At 39.5% G+C, this 16,637-nt stretch overlaps 1 protein-coding gene across 4 annotated transcripts in view; it reads left to right on the top strand.

Annotated features, from left to right (window-relative positions):
* The window catches only part of syt1a (synaptotagmin Ia), a 160,392-nt gene extending 149,188 nt beyond the window's left edge, over positions 1-11,204 (top strand). For all 4 annotated transcript variants that reach the window (XM_072377399.1, XM_072377396.1, XM_072377397.1 and 1 more), the window contains 2 exons: positions 6,233-6,366; positions 10,431-11,204. In XM_072377399.1, the coding sequence (XP_072233500.1) occupies positions 6,233-6,366; positions 10,431-10,637 (341 nt within the window). In that variant the 3' untranslated portion in view covers positions 10,638-11,204. The remainder of the gene's footprint in view (positions 1-6,232; positions 6,367-10,430) is intronic.
* The last annotated feature ends 5,433 nt before the right edge of the window (positions 11,205-16,637 follow it).

The following is a 16,637-nucleotide window of genomic DNA, read 5'->3' as shown; positions in this document are numbered from 1 at the left end:
TGAGGTATGGCAAGCCTCCCAAAACTCAATAATGCCAAACTCTCATCTGCTGACTGGAAAGATAAGAGCACCTGGATAGGAGTGATGTGGCATCACAGGTGTTTCCTTTTTTTGGCATGAGGACGGGTTATCTTGTGTAATCCCATTCAGCTGTGTTATTGTGTTTTCCAGGCACAGTTATGTTTATAATAGTTGCTAGCAATCGCTATTGTAACATCGATTTAATATGTACAGCTGTGTGTGATAATAGATAACACAAATAATTGTTGGCTAATCCCCACGCCAAAATAGCAATTGTCAAAGTTGAGATTTCTTTGTATGTTGGAGCAGTGTTCATGACGCTTTCCTAAAGGCTAGTATTCAAGTCTTTTGTAAAGACTTTTCCAGAAAACAAAAACCTAGAGACGAGGGTAAGGAATGGATGCAGCAGGGTTTGTGTTCTTGCATGAAGTGCAAGTGTTGGCATTCAAAATTCAGTGTATTTATCAGAAGACTGTACATTGAATATACAGACACAGTCTAATGTAGTTGAATTTACGCTACCCAAAAGTACAGGTCAAAGACAAACGGTCATAGGAAAAACCATTTCATCCAAAGTGATCGTTAAGTTGGAAAGAAAAGCAGGGAAATATAAAAAGGTGGTGAAGCTCTGTAACTGCCATGAATGTCCAGAGCGTCTGTTCCTCTGGTGTAACTTAGGTTAAACAGCTCTGAGCTCTGTTAGTTTAAAACTATCAGCCATACTGACAGATTATTCAGTTAGTCATGCTCACAATAACTACAGTGCATTTTTTTACTTTGCATCTGGAGGTACACAGACTTGGAATTTTTCTTGCTGCAACTAGAGTCCATTCTCATCCATTCCCTTTTTTTACGGCTGAACATTAACCGCAAGTAGACCAAGCAGAAGAAAAGTCCTAGGTCCAGGCTGACTTAACTGCCTGCCTCCTTGTCTCTCTTTCTGTGCCAATTGTTCCACTTAACGTTAGGTAGACTGCTCTGGCTAACACAAATCTCTGCGCTTGGTGGTGAAGACGTCAACCGGAAGTGGCTTTATTAGCGATAGTTGAAATGGGTACAGCGCCACCTATCGTACCGGGGTAGGACATGCTTTGTGCCAGTAATTTGATTCTTTTGCCGCCATATATCCAAGGATAATTACCCTTGCTCAGATAAGGAGCATAACCCAACTATAGCTATAATCGAGTTAATATCATCATGTAGACCCACAGTGTCTGCCACACTTGATCAAAATCCCTATATTATCTTTGCCAATATTTAAAAGCATAATTCTGTCTTAACTATTTCTAAGTCATGCTTGCTTTAAAAAAACGTTTTTTAAATGCAGACATTACAACATAGTAAAAATTTTAGGGAGCTACCGACTGCTGCATGTTCTGCCCTCCCTGGATGTCTAACTAGCTCATTGCCAGAAGTGGCTCACAACTGTCAAACTTAGCAAGTTACTTTATTCTGAGTGGTCAGAGGTTATTTTCCTGTTGCAAGACAAGCTCCTCCATAGTGTCATCTAACGTTTATTTAGGATCAAATCATTTCCATTCTTCATTGGATTAACAGCTAAAACTAAATGTTCCCTGCAGTACAAGAGCAGTGATGCTGCTTTACTTTTATGTCTTCTGAAAAGATCATTAACTAATGAGGATGCTGACCTTTTGCTTCGTACATTGTGATTGATTTAGTAGGAGTCTTTAAGCAGAATATCATGCATGTGCTATCAAGTGCATATTTAAGATGAACTTGATTATGTTGCTACATCCAACTAATGAAATCTGCCAGGCACATCGGGATTTTTTTTTCAGTCAGTTGCTCTTTGCTTACACTTTTAAATATAAAATGTAACTACGTTATTTGTTATTTTACTGTGTTTGTTTCTATTTCTGTATTATTCGTATAAGACTTCACTAAAGCAGCTTTTCAAGATTACCAGCTCACAAAATTCTTCATACTGCCATTTGTGCAGCCTCTGAGTTCATCTTCTGTCTGAGACGAGTCTTTTCAGCTCCTGTTTCCTCCATAAAAGGCCAATGTTATCTGTTATCTAACTGGCTAACTTCTGGAAGCCTCTGTACAGTCTTACTCGGGGCTTCTGACCTTTTACTGCACATACTCTTTACATCTTTGTATTCAGAAACCTAGTATCTAGAGCACTATAACACCTGAGGTGTAGGCTTACAAGGATGATTTCTAACCAACATTTATCTAAGCCTTTGATAACGTGGTAGTCTTTGATAGGAACATCACTCTGGCACAAATGATGAACTCTATAACAGGTCTTCTTTAATCTTATTCTCAAACAAATAACAAATCTGACACACCGTGTTTTGCTATATGCCGTTCCCCAACTTTTGTTAGTTTTGAATGTGAAGCCGTGACTTGACCATTAAATCTAGTGTCCAAAGGGTCTGTGTTGCTGTTTGAAATATACAAGCTGAGGCTGGATGAGCTCCTCATATAGATACTTCTGGATGAATTCATCTCCAGCACAAAGTGACAACCCATGCACACGGCCCTATTTGCCGTTTTTCTCATCCCAGCACTCCACTTCCTCTCAGCAGGAGAGTAATAATGGACACCCACTCCATTAGGAGCCTGTTACCTTTTCACTCTCTGTCATCTATTTATTCTGTTGCTTTTCTCCCTCTGACTATGTTTATGCTGTTTTCTCTCTATTTTCATGTCAGCTGCCCTGGTCGAGTCCGCCAGTCTGCAGTCGGATCCTTATCCCCATAAATTGGATAAAAGATTAAAGGAGCTGAGCTCATTCAGTATTTTCTCTTGGTAGAAATGTCACAATGTTTCAACAAAAATCTGAGATATTTTTCAGCACAGCTGAAAGATGAAAAATTTCAAAGCTTTATAAAGACGTTGTGCATATAGGATCCAGAGAAAAGTCCAGATTATACAAGCGAGCGGTGTTTCATCGACTAATTATAAGATCTGATTCAGAGCGTTTACTTATTCATGCCGACGCGAAGCTCTGAGCTTCAGAAGTTGGATGACGGATATTGTTGGCTTCAGGCGAGAGACTGCATCATTATTTGTGTTTGAGTGTGTTGTCCTGAGTGATGAATGACACAAAGTGGTTTTACATGATTTTACTCTTTAAAGTTTGGAAAATGTTAATGATCCAGATCACAGAACATTATTAAGCTGTCTTTAACATGAGGAACCAACAGTCCACTGTGCAAATCAATACTTAGATATGCCTTCTCCTATTTCTATCAAAACATTTGTCAACAGATTTGTATATATTTATCGTTTTGAGTGGCTCCCACCTATTTGGAGAAACTGTGAAAATGTTTCTATTTTAATGCATGGACTGTTGGGGAATTTCTTTTAAGTAGTGGCTCGTCTATTTGACATTTTAAGAACTGCAGCATAAACAAAAAAACCTATTATTTTAGATGCTTACATAAAACCAGGAAGTCTGAGCCTGACCACAGAGGTTGACCAAGGCAAACTTAGTTATCCTTGCCAGCAGAACAAAACAGCCACAACAAAATAGCCTTTTATGTATACACACACAACCTTACAGGGTTTTATTAAGGAAGCTTACTGTAGTCAAAGCAAAGGAAAGCAAATAAAAACAGACTCCCTTTGCAGCATGACCCACAGCCGAAGCTCACCGGAGAGTGGATGGCTACAATCAGCCACGACCAGCTCAGTCTTGTTCAAGGTCCTCCCTTGAAATAAGGGAGTTAAGTCGTTGAGGGTGCCGCCTGCAGTTTTACTGCTCATTTGTTGAGCTCTCAGCAATGCAATGCATACCAACTGATAAGAGTGGTAAGAATGAATAAAACAGTAGAACAAAACATTTTCACAAAAGTCTTGTCACCTCAAAAATCCGTAGTTTAACCAACAGATCGTTAATCTTTACAGAGGATACATCTGTACGATTCACCCTAAAATCGATCATCTTTGTTTTGAAAAATATTCCACGTAAACACAAGTGGATACTGTGCGATACTTCTGAGGTCCAGTCCCACATAAACCACCATAAAATCTGATAAACTTGTATTCTTTGTTTGAAAAGGACCTCCTAAACCAGTCAGTGCATTCTATTATCCAGTCATGATCAGGGTTGTCATTATCGAGGAGAGACACAATCACTGAATCATCAATGGACGATCAGTGGACATGGCACCATGAGTGTTGAGATTGGCACTCAGTATATACAACAAATAAGAGGTGAGAGGAAGCACTCTTGGAGAAATCCAGTGAAGGGAAAAAGAACATTGGATAAAACTATGTCAGATAAAAAAATCCATCAACCGGGATAAAAGGACTGGATCAATAAGATTGATGCTCTTTGTCCTTTGTGCTAAAATATTTGGTTTAATGCAATTAAAAGTTGAGAAGAAGTCAATAAAAAAAAATTTTTTCACTCTCAAGATGTGAAGTCGGTTAACCCTTTACATAAAGGCACGCTTACTAAGTAGGTGATCAAGTAATCGCTGCAAGAGGTCAGAATGTGGTAAGTGGTTGCATTCATGCAGCCCTGCCAGAATATCTTTGGAAAATGTCAGGTTAATATGTGAAGACTGATATACCGTTAGTTTATTAAAGGACTGAAAAGTCATGATCCATTACAGTAATAATGATTCCAGTATCAACCAAAGTTTTGCATTTAAAATCAAAGCTGATTGGTCATGGATCAGTCTTTTGTGTGTCTGAAGTTCCATACAGAATGAGTCAATCCTAACTATGCTGACTACAGTAATGTGTAGAATAGTTTCAGCAAAGGAAAACTGGCTGACAGCTGCTGTGATATTTTAGTCATGTTCTGAGCTGTAGATTTCCCTGAAACAGATGACCGGTCAATCGCCAGTCATTTTCAGGTTGTCGGAATAACTAACAGAGATTCTGACATTTCTGTTCCGATGTGTGCTTTGATATCGACCGTATAAATGATAAAAAAATAAATAAATGTGTTGGTCGGACACGAAGAAGTAAAAGAAGAAGAAAAAAAAACAACAACTCAGAATTCACTGTAGAAAACCTGCCAACGAAGCAGGACAAGTTCAGAATCTGTTCCCATGGTAACTTACTCAGAGTTTCTCTGCTTGTGCTTAATTTTTGTTTAAACAAACCTGCCATTAATAAGTTTTAGAACATGTTTAATAGCTTCTTTATCCCTGCCTCAGTACTATGATGCTGTTATTTACTCTCTAATTTATGGTTTTAAAGAGGTCAGAATTCCATCTTTGAAATTTTTCAGATCTTTCACTTAACTGGATACTGATTGAAATAGACATATTTTTCAGATGGAGGTTTAAAATATGAGTGTAGAGAGAAAAAATCCTGTTACTATCTGCATAGATCCAAAACACCGGCCCTTGGATTTATGCTTATCACAGAAAGCTGGTTTGTTGTACGTATAAAGAAATTGTGTTTTTGTAAAAAGTCAAAAGTAACGTATGTATTACTGGTAAAATATATATTAGTTTTGTTAACTAGCAAATATTGTGCACAAACACCAGCGATGTCCATTTCTCTGTAATGAGTATAAATGTTTGTAACAGCCGACATTTCACACTGAATTGAAACAATAAACAGGTGCAGGACCACGATGTGTGTAGTGAGGACGAATATGAAATGATAACGAGCTACACTCGTTATCAATCCTTTCATCTTTTTGAACCCCTTTTTGTGCCACAGAAAATTGCAGTGGACCCCGTTACATTCTTCCCCTGCTCATAGTTTGGACTCATTAGGCTCTCTATGCCTGTGCAAATTAACTGCCTCACCTAGTCCCTTTTAAAGGGTCGATTAAAGCCAAAACAGAAGGTGTTTATGTCACAGTTTGAAACTGATCGCTCCCTGCTTTCAAAATCCAATCCAAAACACTGGCTATCCTCCACAGTTTGGGTTTGATTACAATTTGGAGTATGTAAACAAATTGGGAGGATAAATGAAAGCAAAGGGCGGTTTGCTGTTTTGTTTTGTTTTTTTAGACGCACTCTCTGCATGATTGCCCGAGAGTGGACGAAGCAAACCACTTGGGTGCCACTCGAGATGGCATTTGGACAGATGACAATGAGGCTCTTGAGAGAGAAAGGTTAACTGAGTGATGAAAACGCACAGGAGGCAGATGGCCATGTTTTGTAACTACTGCCCCTCACCTGCGTAGGAGCCATTAATCTGTTTCATATTAGTGTTTCTTTTATCAAAAACAATGTGCCAAACCAATTCCTTTCCCCCTTTTCTCTAGATCCATATGCGAAGATCCACCTGATGCAAAACGGCAAGAGGCTGAAGAAGAAGAAGACGACAATCAAGAAGAACACCCTCAACCCTTACTACAACGAGTCCTTTAGCTTTGAAGTCCCATTTGAACAAATTCAGGTACATTTTGTTTCCATTTACATCCATCAGCCACTTAAATCGTGTCTTCTAAGTGGTAATGTATACATTTTTTGAGACAAATTGTGCAGTAACAACCAGCAAACATTTGGTTACATGACAGTATTGATAAGTGGGAGCTCATTTACCAAATAATCAGTTTAGAGGCTTTTCATCATAACAGTATAATCAAAGGCAATTCAGTTTAAATCAGCTTTGGTTTTGCAATTTGACAAGCCAATTGCTCAGTGGATGTGATTTTCTGCACTCTGTTACTGCCTGTGGCATTTATCTCAGTGCTATTTGTAGCATGTCTTACAATGATTACCATGCACATCATCATTTAACTGAATTTAACCAAGTATATACAGCAACAATTACGGTGTGTGATGGTTTGGCTGGGAATCGAGACAAAGACAGTGTGAAGTAGGAGTGAAGTGGTCTTTTTTTTTGTTTTCTTCCGAAACATAATTCATAACTCAGAAAGGAGTCACAACAAACAAGACGATCTCCTCGGGCAAGAATGTGATTGAGTCATATCGACGAAGCCTGTCACAGCTCACAAATCACAGGTTTGACACCATGAGCCTCAGACTCTATTTAATCAGGGTTGATTCCCAATCTACCCCATCCAGATCAAGCCCTCACCACCTAAACGTGACGAAAAACCATGATGGAACTGATTTAATTATGAACTTGTCATTGATTGTGTTTATCGAGCACTGGTGAGAGAGCATTAAACACATTTTAAAGACCTAATTTAACTTTGACAAATCAGTCAAACACTGAGTTTGCTGTAAACGTTAAACTAATGAGCTGTTTAAACATCCTCCTCATCACCGACGGCTCTTTAGGCCTCTGGCTGTACTGCATCTGATTTGAAATGAAGACACTCAGAGCTGTGCTGACTCAATTACACACTCACTCCCACAGTATTATTGATGTTTCAGGCAATACAATTAATATGGTTTGTTCCTCAACCAGTTAACTTCTACAACAGCTTATACAGGCTGCTTATAAAAGAGACAAAGTGTTAGATTTATGGTAAACTTGACCTCTTGGCTTTTTGAGTAAACAATGATGTAAGAGTTGGAATTACAAATGTGGCTTTAATAAGTCTGTCTTGTAATACTACTGACTGATATTCAGAATCCTGTTTGGCCCAAACAAGTAGTTGTGACGCATTTTTTTATGGCCTTTTACGTACTCTCTATGTCAAAAGTTACAGAGCACTGCCTTTATATTAGATTTGTGAAATGGGTTCAAAGATCTGGGCAGGACTGGCTCATTTATAGAGGAAGTGTGGTATTTTACGCACAGGGCCAATGAACGTTCAAAGATTTCTGTCTCGGTCGATCCAGCCACTATTGGACATAACAAGAGATGCACTTTAATATAGATCATAGCATCCTGATGACATGAAAGCGAACATCTGTCATTTCAAGAAAGGGATGAGTCAAAAAAGTCCTTTTTCCATCATTCTTTTGGTTCCCCTCATGTAGCACTGCGCTGCCGGGACATGGTTGTGGATCCATGGATCAGGCTTGTTTCGGCACAGCCTGCAGATGCTTAGTTAGACTGGGATCTGGACTAGACCGGGAAGTTTTGGAGGCCAGGTCCACATCAATACCAAGACACAAGTTTTCCCATTAGAACAATAACATTTACATAATTCGACGAGTGTTCGTCAACTCACCTGTCAGTGATGTTGTGATCAATGTAAAAATATTCTAATACTTTCACCAGTGGGCCACAGCTAACCCCACAACTAGCTGTGGATAGTGACTTGATATATAGAAGGAAATAAAAGGCTTGATGAAAAATATTCTAAATCCATCAAAGATTAATCCCTTCAAAACTGGGCTGTTCCCATTTAGTAAATCTGGTAAGATTTTAATGCAAATCTGTGCAAACTTTTTGAGTGATAAGAAACAAACATACCAACCAGATAACCTTTTTGGGAGAGAAAATGTCATTTCAGCACATCAAAGAAAGTAGTGATTCAGTTCTCAATTCATCTTTACTTGTGTAGACCTTTTCAGGCTCGAGTGTAACCTAAAGTGCTTTAAAAGAGCATTAAAGATGATTTGCTGTGCAGTATAACAAAACTGTGGTCACTGTCTGGAAATCTGTGCTAAAGCCAGTGCTGCTTAAGAGAAATACAAAACAAATCAACAGTTGTTAATAATATGAGAATGAGTGAGTGAAAGAAAACTAATCAGTAACAGTCCATAGTGTGATTGTTAGTAGTAAATCAGTCTCATACAAAAACAAACAGTTCTGCATATTTCCTATTGTTTTAATAGTTAATTTGAAGGTGGACTGCCCCTTTAAAAACCAACTAACCCCAACTGGCCATCAGGGAGAACTGATTCAGTATTTCATTACATGGTGTATTAGGCATGCTCTTTTAGAGCAGCGGCTCTGAGCTCATGCAGGTGGCGGCAGCTCCATCTCTGTGTGCGAGTGGATCGAAACTTAATCAGGCCGCTTTGTGCACTAATTCATATTCTGTGCCAGAGATTGGCACTCAGGTCACTCCTCTTTGCAGCGTCCCTTTGAATAAACACACACTTAGGCAGAGTGCTGGACCTCTGAGTAATCAGACATTCTCCTATGTTTGGCTCTCCAAGTAACTGAGGTCTGTTACTATTAATCAACACTAATGTTTTAAGGAGCTCCTTATTCTATGCATTACTGCACAACTTTGAAATACAGTTAAAGGCATTTTCATGGAGCATTAAACACAGAGATAAATGTATTACTTTGTGCTACAATAACTTAAAATGTACTTTTGAACCACTCCACATCAAGTAACAATCAATAATAATCTCTCAGCATCTCTCAGTTGCAGGACAGGTTTCTGGTTTGTTTGGATTAAATACCATAACTTCTTGCAGACCATCCTTTTTAAACCTCTAAAAGGAGGTTGAAATGAGTCGTTTAAAGAAAATTTCCTTAAACAAAACTTGTGCTTTTCAGTTTAAAGATGAAATGAAAGAGGCCTTAAGATAAAATCAAGCAGCCACCCATGGGACTGAAAAATGCATTATTCCAAAAGTCTGTGGTGTCATATAACACTTCTAAACTGCCCTGAATGGCTGATTTCTGGCTTTATCAGAAAAGTTATAGTGGTATAAGTGGTAGACAAGTGATATACGGTTGTTCGTCTGCACACGGCGTTTTATATGGAATATTGACTTTATTCTCTAAGACTTTTCCGTGTCCGACTTCCTGTTCGACTGAGGCTTAAAAACTAAAACATTTTCAAATGTTTCATGAGTGAAGCAGAGGTGGGACTCACTTTCATATTCACAGATCTTAGAATAGTGAATTTGGAATATAAAAAGTAAATTTTATTATATTTAAAGTATTTTTTTTAATTGGATCTGTGTGAAATGAGGTATTTGGAAAATCGGGGAGGAATGAACTAAAAAAGCTACTTAGAATAGGGGCCACAGACCTTGAAAATTTCACAGAGGGTTTTTATGAGTTTTATGAATAGTGAATTATACGCAGTGTCACATTTCTATCAGATGGTTATGTACTTAAAGATAGTGAGAATTGCTCACCTGTGGCCCCGCTTTGAGTAGCTCTTAGCTCCCCCTCACAATTTCTCCTGCAGTCTCCAAACTGAGAGCGCTCTGACTGCTGTTTACTGCAGTCAGACACCGACTATTCAAAATTCCTTCACACAACCACGCTTTCTAACAACTGAAATATTCTTTTAATGGAGGAATGCATCAAAACATGTAATAGAAATTAATAGAAATAACGTTTCAGGGATTTAATTCATGTCCAGAGGACTTTTGGAGTTGTGCATTAATTCAGGGTGTGGCTGTTTAGATTTCTAGTTTCCTCTCGCTCCAAAAAAATAAAATGGCAGTGGCCAAAAGACAAATGGGTGATGTCACACAGGCTGCATCTATCTTTTATGTGCAGCTAAAATAGAAAAAAGCTGGTCTGGTTTACCACCTCAGAAGTGTTATGGAGTGTATGATAACTAAACAAAGTGCAACTCTGCCATCTCCCCACTTCTCCACTCCTTCCCCTCCTCCCCTCCACAGAAAGTGCAAATTGTTATAACTGTTCTGGACTATGACAAGATCGGCAAGAACGATGCCATCGGCAAGGTCTTTGTGGGCCTCAACAGCTCGGGGACGGAGCTGCGCCACTGGTCCGACATGCTAGCCAATCCCAGGAGACCCATCGCCCAGTGGCACGTGCTGAAGCCCGAAGAGGAGGTGGACGCTCAGCTCTCCACCAAGAAATAGACAGGGCCCTTTCAGCACCTGCCTTGTAGTACTCTTTAGCCAGTATGTGTAAATACCTCAGTGATATATGGGTCCATCCATGTAACCCCATCCTCTACCCCCTCCTCACAACCCTCCTGATTTCACACACAAACACACGACCCCCTGCGCGATCCCGCTTATTTTCTTTCTGGTCCTTTCTTTCTCTTCATCTCTGGTTTAGCAGTTTTTGATTTCTCTGAGCCCTTAACCACCACGACCAAATGCCCCCTTCTTTTAAGCAATATGATCTGTATAGATAGCGCATGACTGAAAGAGTTTATTGTACCACAGTTGTATATATAAGTATGCAGACAAAATGATTTCTAGTTTGTGTTTGTATGTTGTTACCTGTTTCCTAATCTGTGTATATCTTGATGTTTTTAATAAGATGTTCTATTTTAAATTATGTAAATGCAGATATAGAGGAAAGCCAATATTATATATCCCAGGATTTAAAAATTCTACCTTATTACCTTATTGCATTCCAGTAAAAAAAGAAAAAAGAAAAAAAGAAAAAAAATCCAACCTGCAAGACACTAGTAGGAATATGTTCACATCGTAAAGGACGACGTCTGGCTTTAAGTTCAGCAAAACATCATCACAGAAAAGACTTAACAGATCAATATATTTACACAAAACTCCAAAAGTACAAGGCCATTAACTGCTATGGTTCTGTGGACAAATTTATGCTGCTGGAAATTATACAAGCACATGATTTCTTACAATTTTTTTGTACTTGTTTCTCAATCAGAGGACGTGCAGTATGTGTTTGGCTTCAAACGGTTGTCACGTGGCATTTAATTTATCCATGTTTGGCAGAAATAGTCCTCCTTCACATCTCCTGGCTTGTTTTGTTTTTTATTTGAAAAAATGGATACAGACCTGAATCTTAATCCTTACGGAACTCTGACTAGGGGGAAGAAAAAATAAATAAATAGAAAAAGCACCAAGCTGTAGCCATTGTGTCCTTAAACTCGTTTAACAATATTTTTTGTTTAAACAGCCTTGTCGTCGTTGAAAGTCCATGTTCAGGCCAGGGTCGAATCTTTGAGAAAGTTTTAATTTAAGTTTTTTTAAAGGAGGTAGAGTCAAGGCTCTGGCTTTAAGGGGGACTACTTTTTCGAGCAATTTAGCGTCTTTATTTATTTATTTATTTTTTCTATTATTTTTTAGTAAACTGCATGTTTTTTTTACAATGTTTACTAAAGGCTGGGGCGGGGGCAGATCTGCCGACACCGGGGGAAGCTCTGCTGATACGATCCCCTTGCCTTCAATCAGAGGAGAGGACCAAAGGAGAGTTGAGACTTTGGGTCAATGTAATGTTGACGGAAGTGATTTGAGTGTCTAAACACTGCCATTTTCTGAGAGGTGACTTATGTCGAGGGCCTCTTCTTCATGCACACTCCCACTTGCTAGTTGTGGTAGCTTTGGTTTATTGGGAACAATGTCTTTGGCTGCAGTGGTGCCCTGAATCGCAGTCTTTGCTTTGCGTTGCCTTCTCACAGTGACAATAGAGCTAGCCATGTTTTACTGCCAATTGAAACTTTTATGTGGCTGCTGTTTTGCACTGGATGTCGTTGAACTCGCTCGTGGACTTAATTTAGGAAGCATTTGTGGACGTTTGTCTGCCGGCTTTGTTTCAGGACACCTGCAGGGGGAGCCAGAGAGCCTCATCCTGCGGTGCCTAAAGCAATGACGACAAATCTCATTTCGGTCAACAGTAGTTTCATCCGTTTTGTTTTCTTGTTGGCACATGACTTCACCTGGAGAGCAAGAAATAACCGTAAAAGTTAATGGTCTGCGTAAGCAATTAGTCCATCATGTCCTTTACTACGGGTCCAGTTAAGGGAAGGAATACTCCATGAAAACCATGAAGTCTCTTATCTTGGAGGAACCTCTTGCATATACTCGATGCTAGCTTCAGGAGGACTTTCTAAATGTTTTCAATGTTATTGTGTAGTTGATAGCACTATTATGAAAAAAAGCAACTTGTCATTCCATAGGAGTCTCTGAGGACTACTTTGTGTATCACTGTGACTGCCGTGCGTGCTTAAAGAAGTAGACTTATCAGTAGGTAGCGAGTTTGTTCCGTAGTGATGTCGTAGCGTTTAATGCCATCCCCCCTTCTACACACAGCGAGACAGAAAGAGCGCGGTGTCGCGTGACGTCACGCGCTTATCCGAGCAGGTCGCTTCACAGCATTTTGTTGAGCACTGTGCAATACTTGTATGTTCATCCCATAGTGTTAACTTGGGTGGCGTCGTTGAGAAAATAGAAGATTCTAACCCCAGAGGAGGTTTCTCCTTTCTATTGAGATGGTTGGGACACAGCACACGTAGATTCAGCTTATAGGTTGGAGTTTGTTGACTTGTGTGGGGTTTCCTCCCCTTTTCGCAGGTTCATTTTGCTCCTCTTGCACACAGTTCCAGCATCAGAAGTTTCAGGGAGTCTTAGTTAAATACCAAACGAGATAAATGTCCCCTTAAAAGAAAAAAAAATCCTTGTATATATTCACATCATCATGTCGGAAATGTATATCTAAATATAAAGTGACATAAATATGACTATTCAGCAGCAAATATCTTTCACCCATCATTAATTCATTTGGTTCAGTTTTAGTTGATTAAAAGCCCTTTTATATTTGAGATGAAAACTCTGAATGTACAGTATGGACTGTGTTAGTGTGGATTACTTTAACCGTGAGATTATTAGATGTACTTTCACCTTTCGTTGTTTAAAAGAAAAAAGTCTATATAGGAATTTGTTAATATTTTTCCAACTACTACAAATACATGTCACGACCCTGTGTGGAGTAAAAGTTCCCCTGTCTACATTCCAACATCATTAAGTATACGTCAACACAGCTGCATCCCTCCTCGACCGACGGGTCGTTTCACTGACCATGAACTCCTAAACAGCTTCAGATTGAAATTAAAAATAAACCGATTCAAGTACAAGACCTGAGCAAATCCAGATGAATACCAACACTGAAAGTTTGTACTATAGGAATCGTCCGATCAGAATAACAAAAATGAGTGTAAAAGCATCAGGGAATTCAGTAATGGTCGGCATTGCAGCACCCATCAAATTGCGAGGTGTGTGGAAAAATTACAAAGCAAAAGCCATTACCTGCACCGCGACGCAATGCTCCTTCTATTACCGTTTCCTACCAAAGCACGCACGCATAATCAAAACCCCCAAATTGTCCTCTTGAAAACGACAACAAAAAAGAACTCATCAAGCTTTCTGTGTGACAAGATTCTCTGCAGTGACACCGACGAAAAGCCACACTGACCTTTCAAAAGCAAAGCTGTGTAAAGTATTAGAATCTGATGCTGTAGAAAGATCCTAGTTGCCTTTGTGTATATCAACTGCCTGCTTGAGTAATTTTGTGTGTGGAAGTTTTCTCTGTAATCTTGTAGAACTGTTTGGGGTGTTTTTTCCTGCCATATCGCTCGCAGTGTGACAGCGAGCCGCTGACAGTTATATTTGCTGTGTATACCTTCATTTTTGATGAGGTGTTTTACAGTTTTGTTTCACTTTGTGTAGTGATTCACTCTGTGGAGTTTTCTGACTGTTGTTATATAACTTCATATACACAAATGATCAATAAAAATGTTTTATTTCCTGTTGATACAGAAGCTCCCCATGTCCTGTTTTTATTCCTTTGATCCCAGCCGCTGAGTAGCTTCAATGATTATTATTACTGTCACTGCAGTGTTGTGATTGATGTCAGCGTGTTCGTGCACAAAACTCCTTCACTTTGAAAAGAAAACTGTCCTTCATGTGCATGACAAATTCCAGTTTAAATTCTATTTGCTCTTCCTCATTAAATCACCCACAGCAGCTTGTTTAAAAAGGTTACTACTGCCATCTACAGGACGTTAAGAGAACAAACCGCAGAGTCTCAGTAAGGCGGTGGGGGGTGAAAAGGATTATGTTTCTCCATCTTACCCTGAGCACAAATCGATTTCTATCAGTGAATATTTACTAATGTGTGCTGGAGCCAGAGAACGAGGACAAGACTTTATCCTCTCAAAAAGGATGTGATGCCACATCGATGTGACACTCAGCTGATTATGGATTTAATGTAGACTTATAGATTTGAAGCTGCTGCTGTGAAAGAAAGCGGATTCAGCTAAATGCTAAATCTCATTGGTGAAAGATGGTTTTACTTATCCTTTGCTGTCAATAACGAACAGAACCCCCCCCCCCCCAGCTTCAAGTACATAAACGATGCAAAATCACAAACTCAAACAGAAGTCTAAACGAGGTACAAAATGAGGAAAGTGGTGCAAATGCAAAAAAAGGGCTGCAAAAAACAGACACGTGCATCATCATCAAACGTGCTGCAAATCAAGAAACGATTTTCAAATTAAAAACGATCGTGCTCCAAACCTGCAGGGGGCGCTTTCAGCGTAACAGCTCAATAGAGAGAGACACGGGATGGAGCGAGACAGAACAGCTGACTGAAACACAACAGTGCATGAAAATATAGCGGGAACCGCAATGTGACTTTTACTTAAGGTGACCAGACGTCCCCGATTTCCGGGGACAGTCCCCGTTTTTGGGTGACCTGTTCCCAGTCAAAGCTGTCCCCGAAAATGTCATCGATTTGACACTGAATGGGGGGAAATGCGCGCAGACTCAAAGTAACACCAGTTATTACGGTAGCTATTTAACGCATCGCCAGAGAAGACGTCATATGACGTACAGACGCAGCAGCGTCAACAACAACAATCTCGAGGCGGCAAAAAGGAAGGAAAACGAGACCAGCGGCCGCGATAAATGGTATGTTGTGCATTAACTTATTTATTTTGTGTGAACTGGCATTAGACTTGGCTGTGAGTGTAGCTGTAAAGCTGTAAAGTTAACATTAGCATGAGCTTACCAGATGAGGACATGTTTTTCTCATGTTCTCCTCTGCTCTTATTCTACCCAGGCTCCTGAGGTTGAGGTGGAAGAATGAGAAGATAACTGTAATGTCACAATTTTTTTTATTTCCATCTTTTGTGAAATAAAAGCTGGTTAAGATACATGACAAAGTACTTGTCCCTGTTTTTTATTTCATAATGATTATATTTGATGATTTTTCCCCACTGCAATGAAAATGTCCCCGATTTTCATTTCAGAAATCTGGTCACCTTACTGTAACCTATATTACGTTTTAAATAAACACTTGGACAGCTAAATGTGGATGAGAACTAGTCAGCCTGAAATTTTATCAGGTGTCCCTGAAATTGTAAAATTAGGCTGTTTTAAAATAGCTTTAGATTAACGTTAAGCTACATCTACGTAGACTTGGTTTAGCAGTTAATCTGGTAACTGTTAACCTATGTTACTTAACCAAAGTCCTTCCCAAATTTCACAGGCTGCTGCAGATAAATCAGCAGCGCTGTGTTGTGAACAATGAAGCTATAATCTGCATATAGTTTACAGCACTGTTTACTTTGATTAGTTTGCTAGCTGTCCATACGCGCTAAGTTTCCCTTTCACATTACAGAGAGACTGACCTGTCCTTGTGCATTTTCAGGTGCCTGATGAAGCATCATTTATCCTGATACCACACACTTTGCAAGTGACCGTTCGCTTGTTTGCTGTCTGTGTGAACGCTTTATAACCAAATGTGACAACATATGGCACAGTTCCAGATGAGCTTGACGTTGCCATGGTTACAGTAGTTTGATATCAGTGGCTGCACGCATGCGTGAGGCTACGTTGCGCTCCGCCATCATTAATTCATACATCGGAATTAATGAAATAAAGATGAGAAACAATAATTTCATGAAATGAAGATTGTGTACGAGTCCCAAACCTCGAGTCCAAGTCAAATCTCAAGTCTTTTGAGGGCAAGTCTGAAGTCAAGTCTTGAGTCTTTGTTTGTGCAACTTAAGTGTGACTCGAGTCCCCATCTCTGGACAGCCGTTGTTACGCCTTAACCTGCGTCTACGTTCACTGGCGACCAGAGGAGGCCGCTCA

This window comes from Leuresthes tenuis, unplaced genomic scaffold (genome assembly GCF_036924035.1).
Source record: "Leuresthes tenuis unplaced genomic scaffold, fLeuTen1.0.hap1 SCAF_23, whole genome shotgun sequence".
Classification (NCBI taxonomy): Eukaryota; Metazoa; Chordata; class Actinopteri; order Atheriniformes; family Atherinopsidae; genus Leuresthes; species Leuresthes tenuis.
Note: the sequence above shows the minus strand (reverse complement) of the source record. Positions and strands in the feature narration are given on the sequence as shown.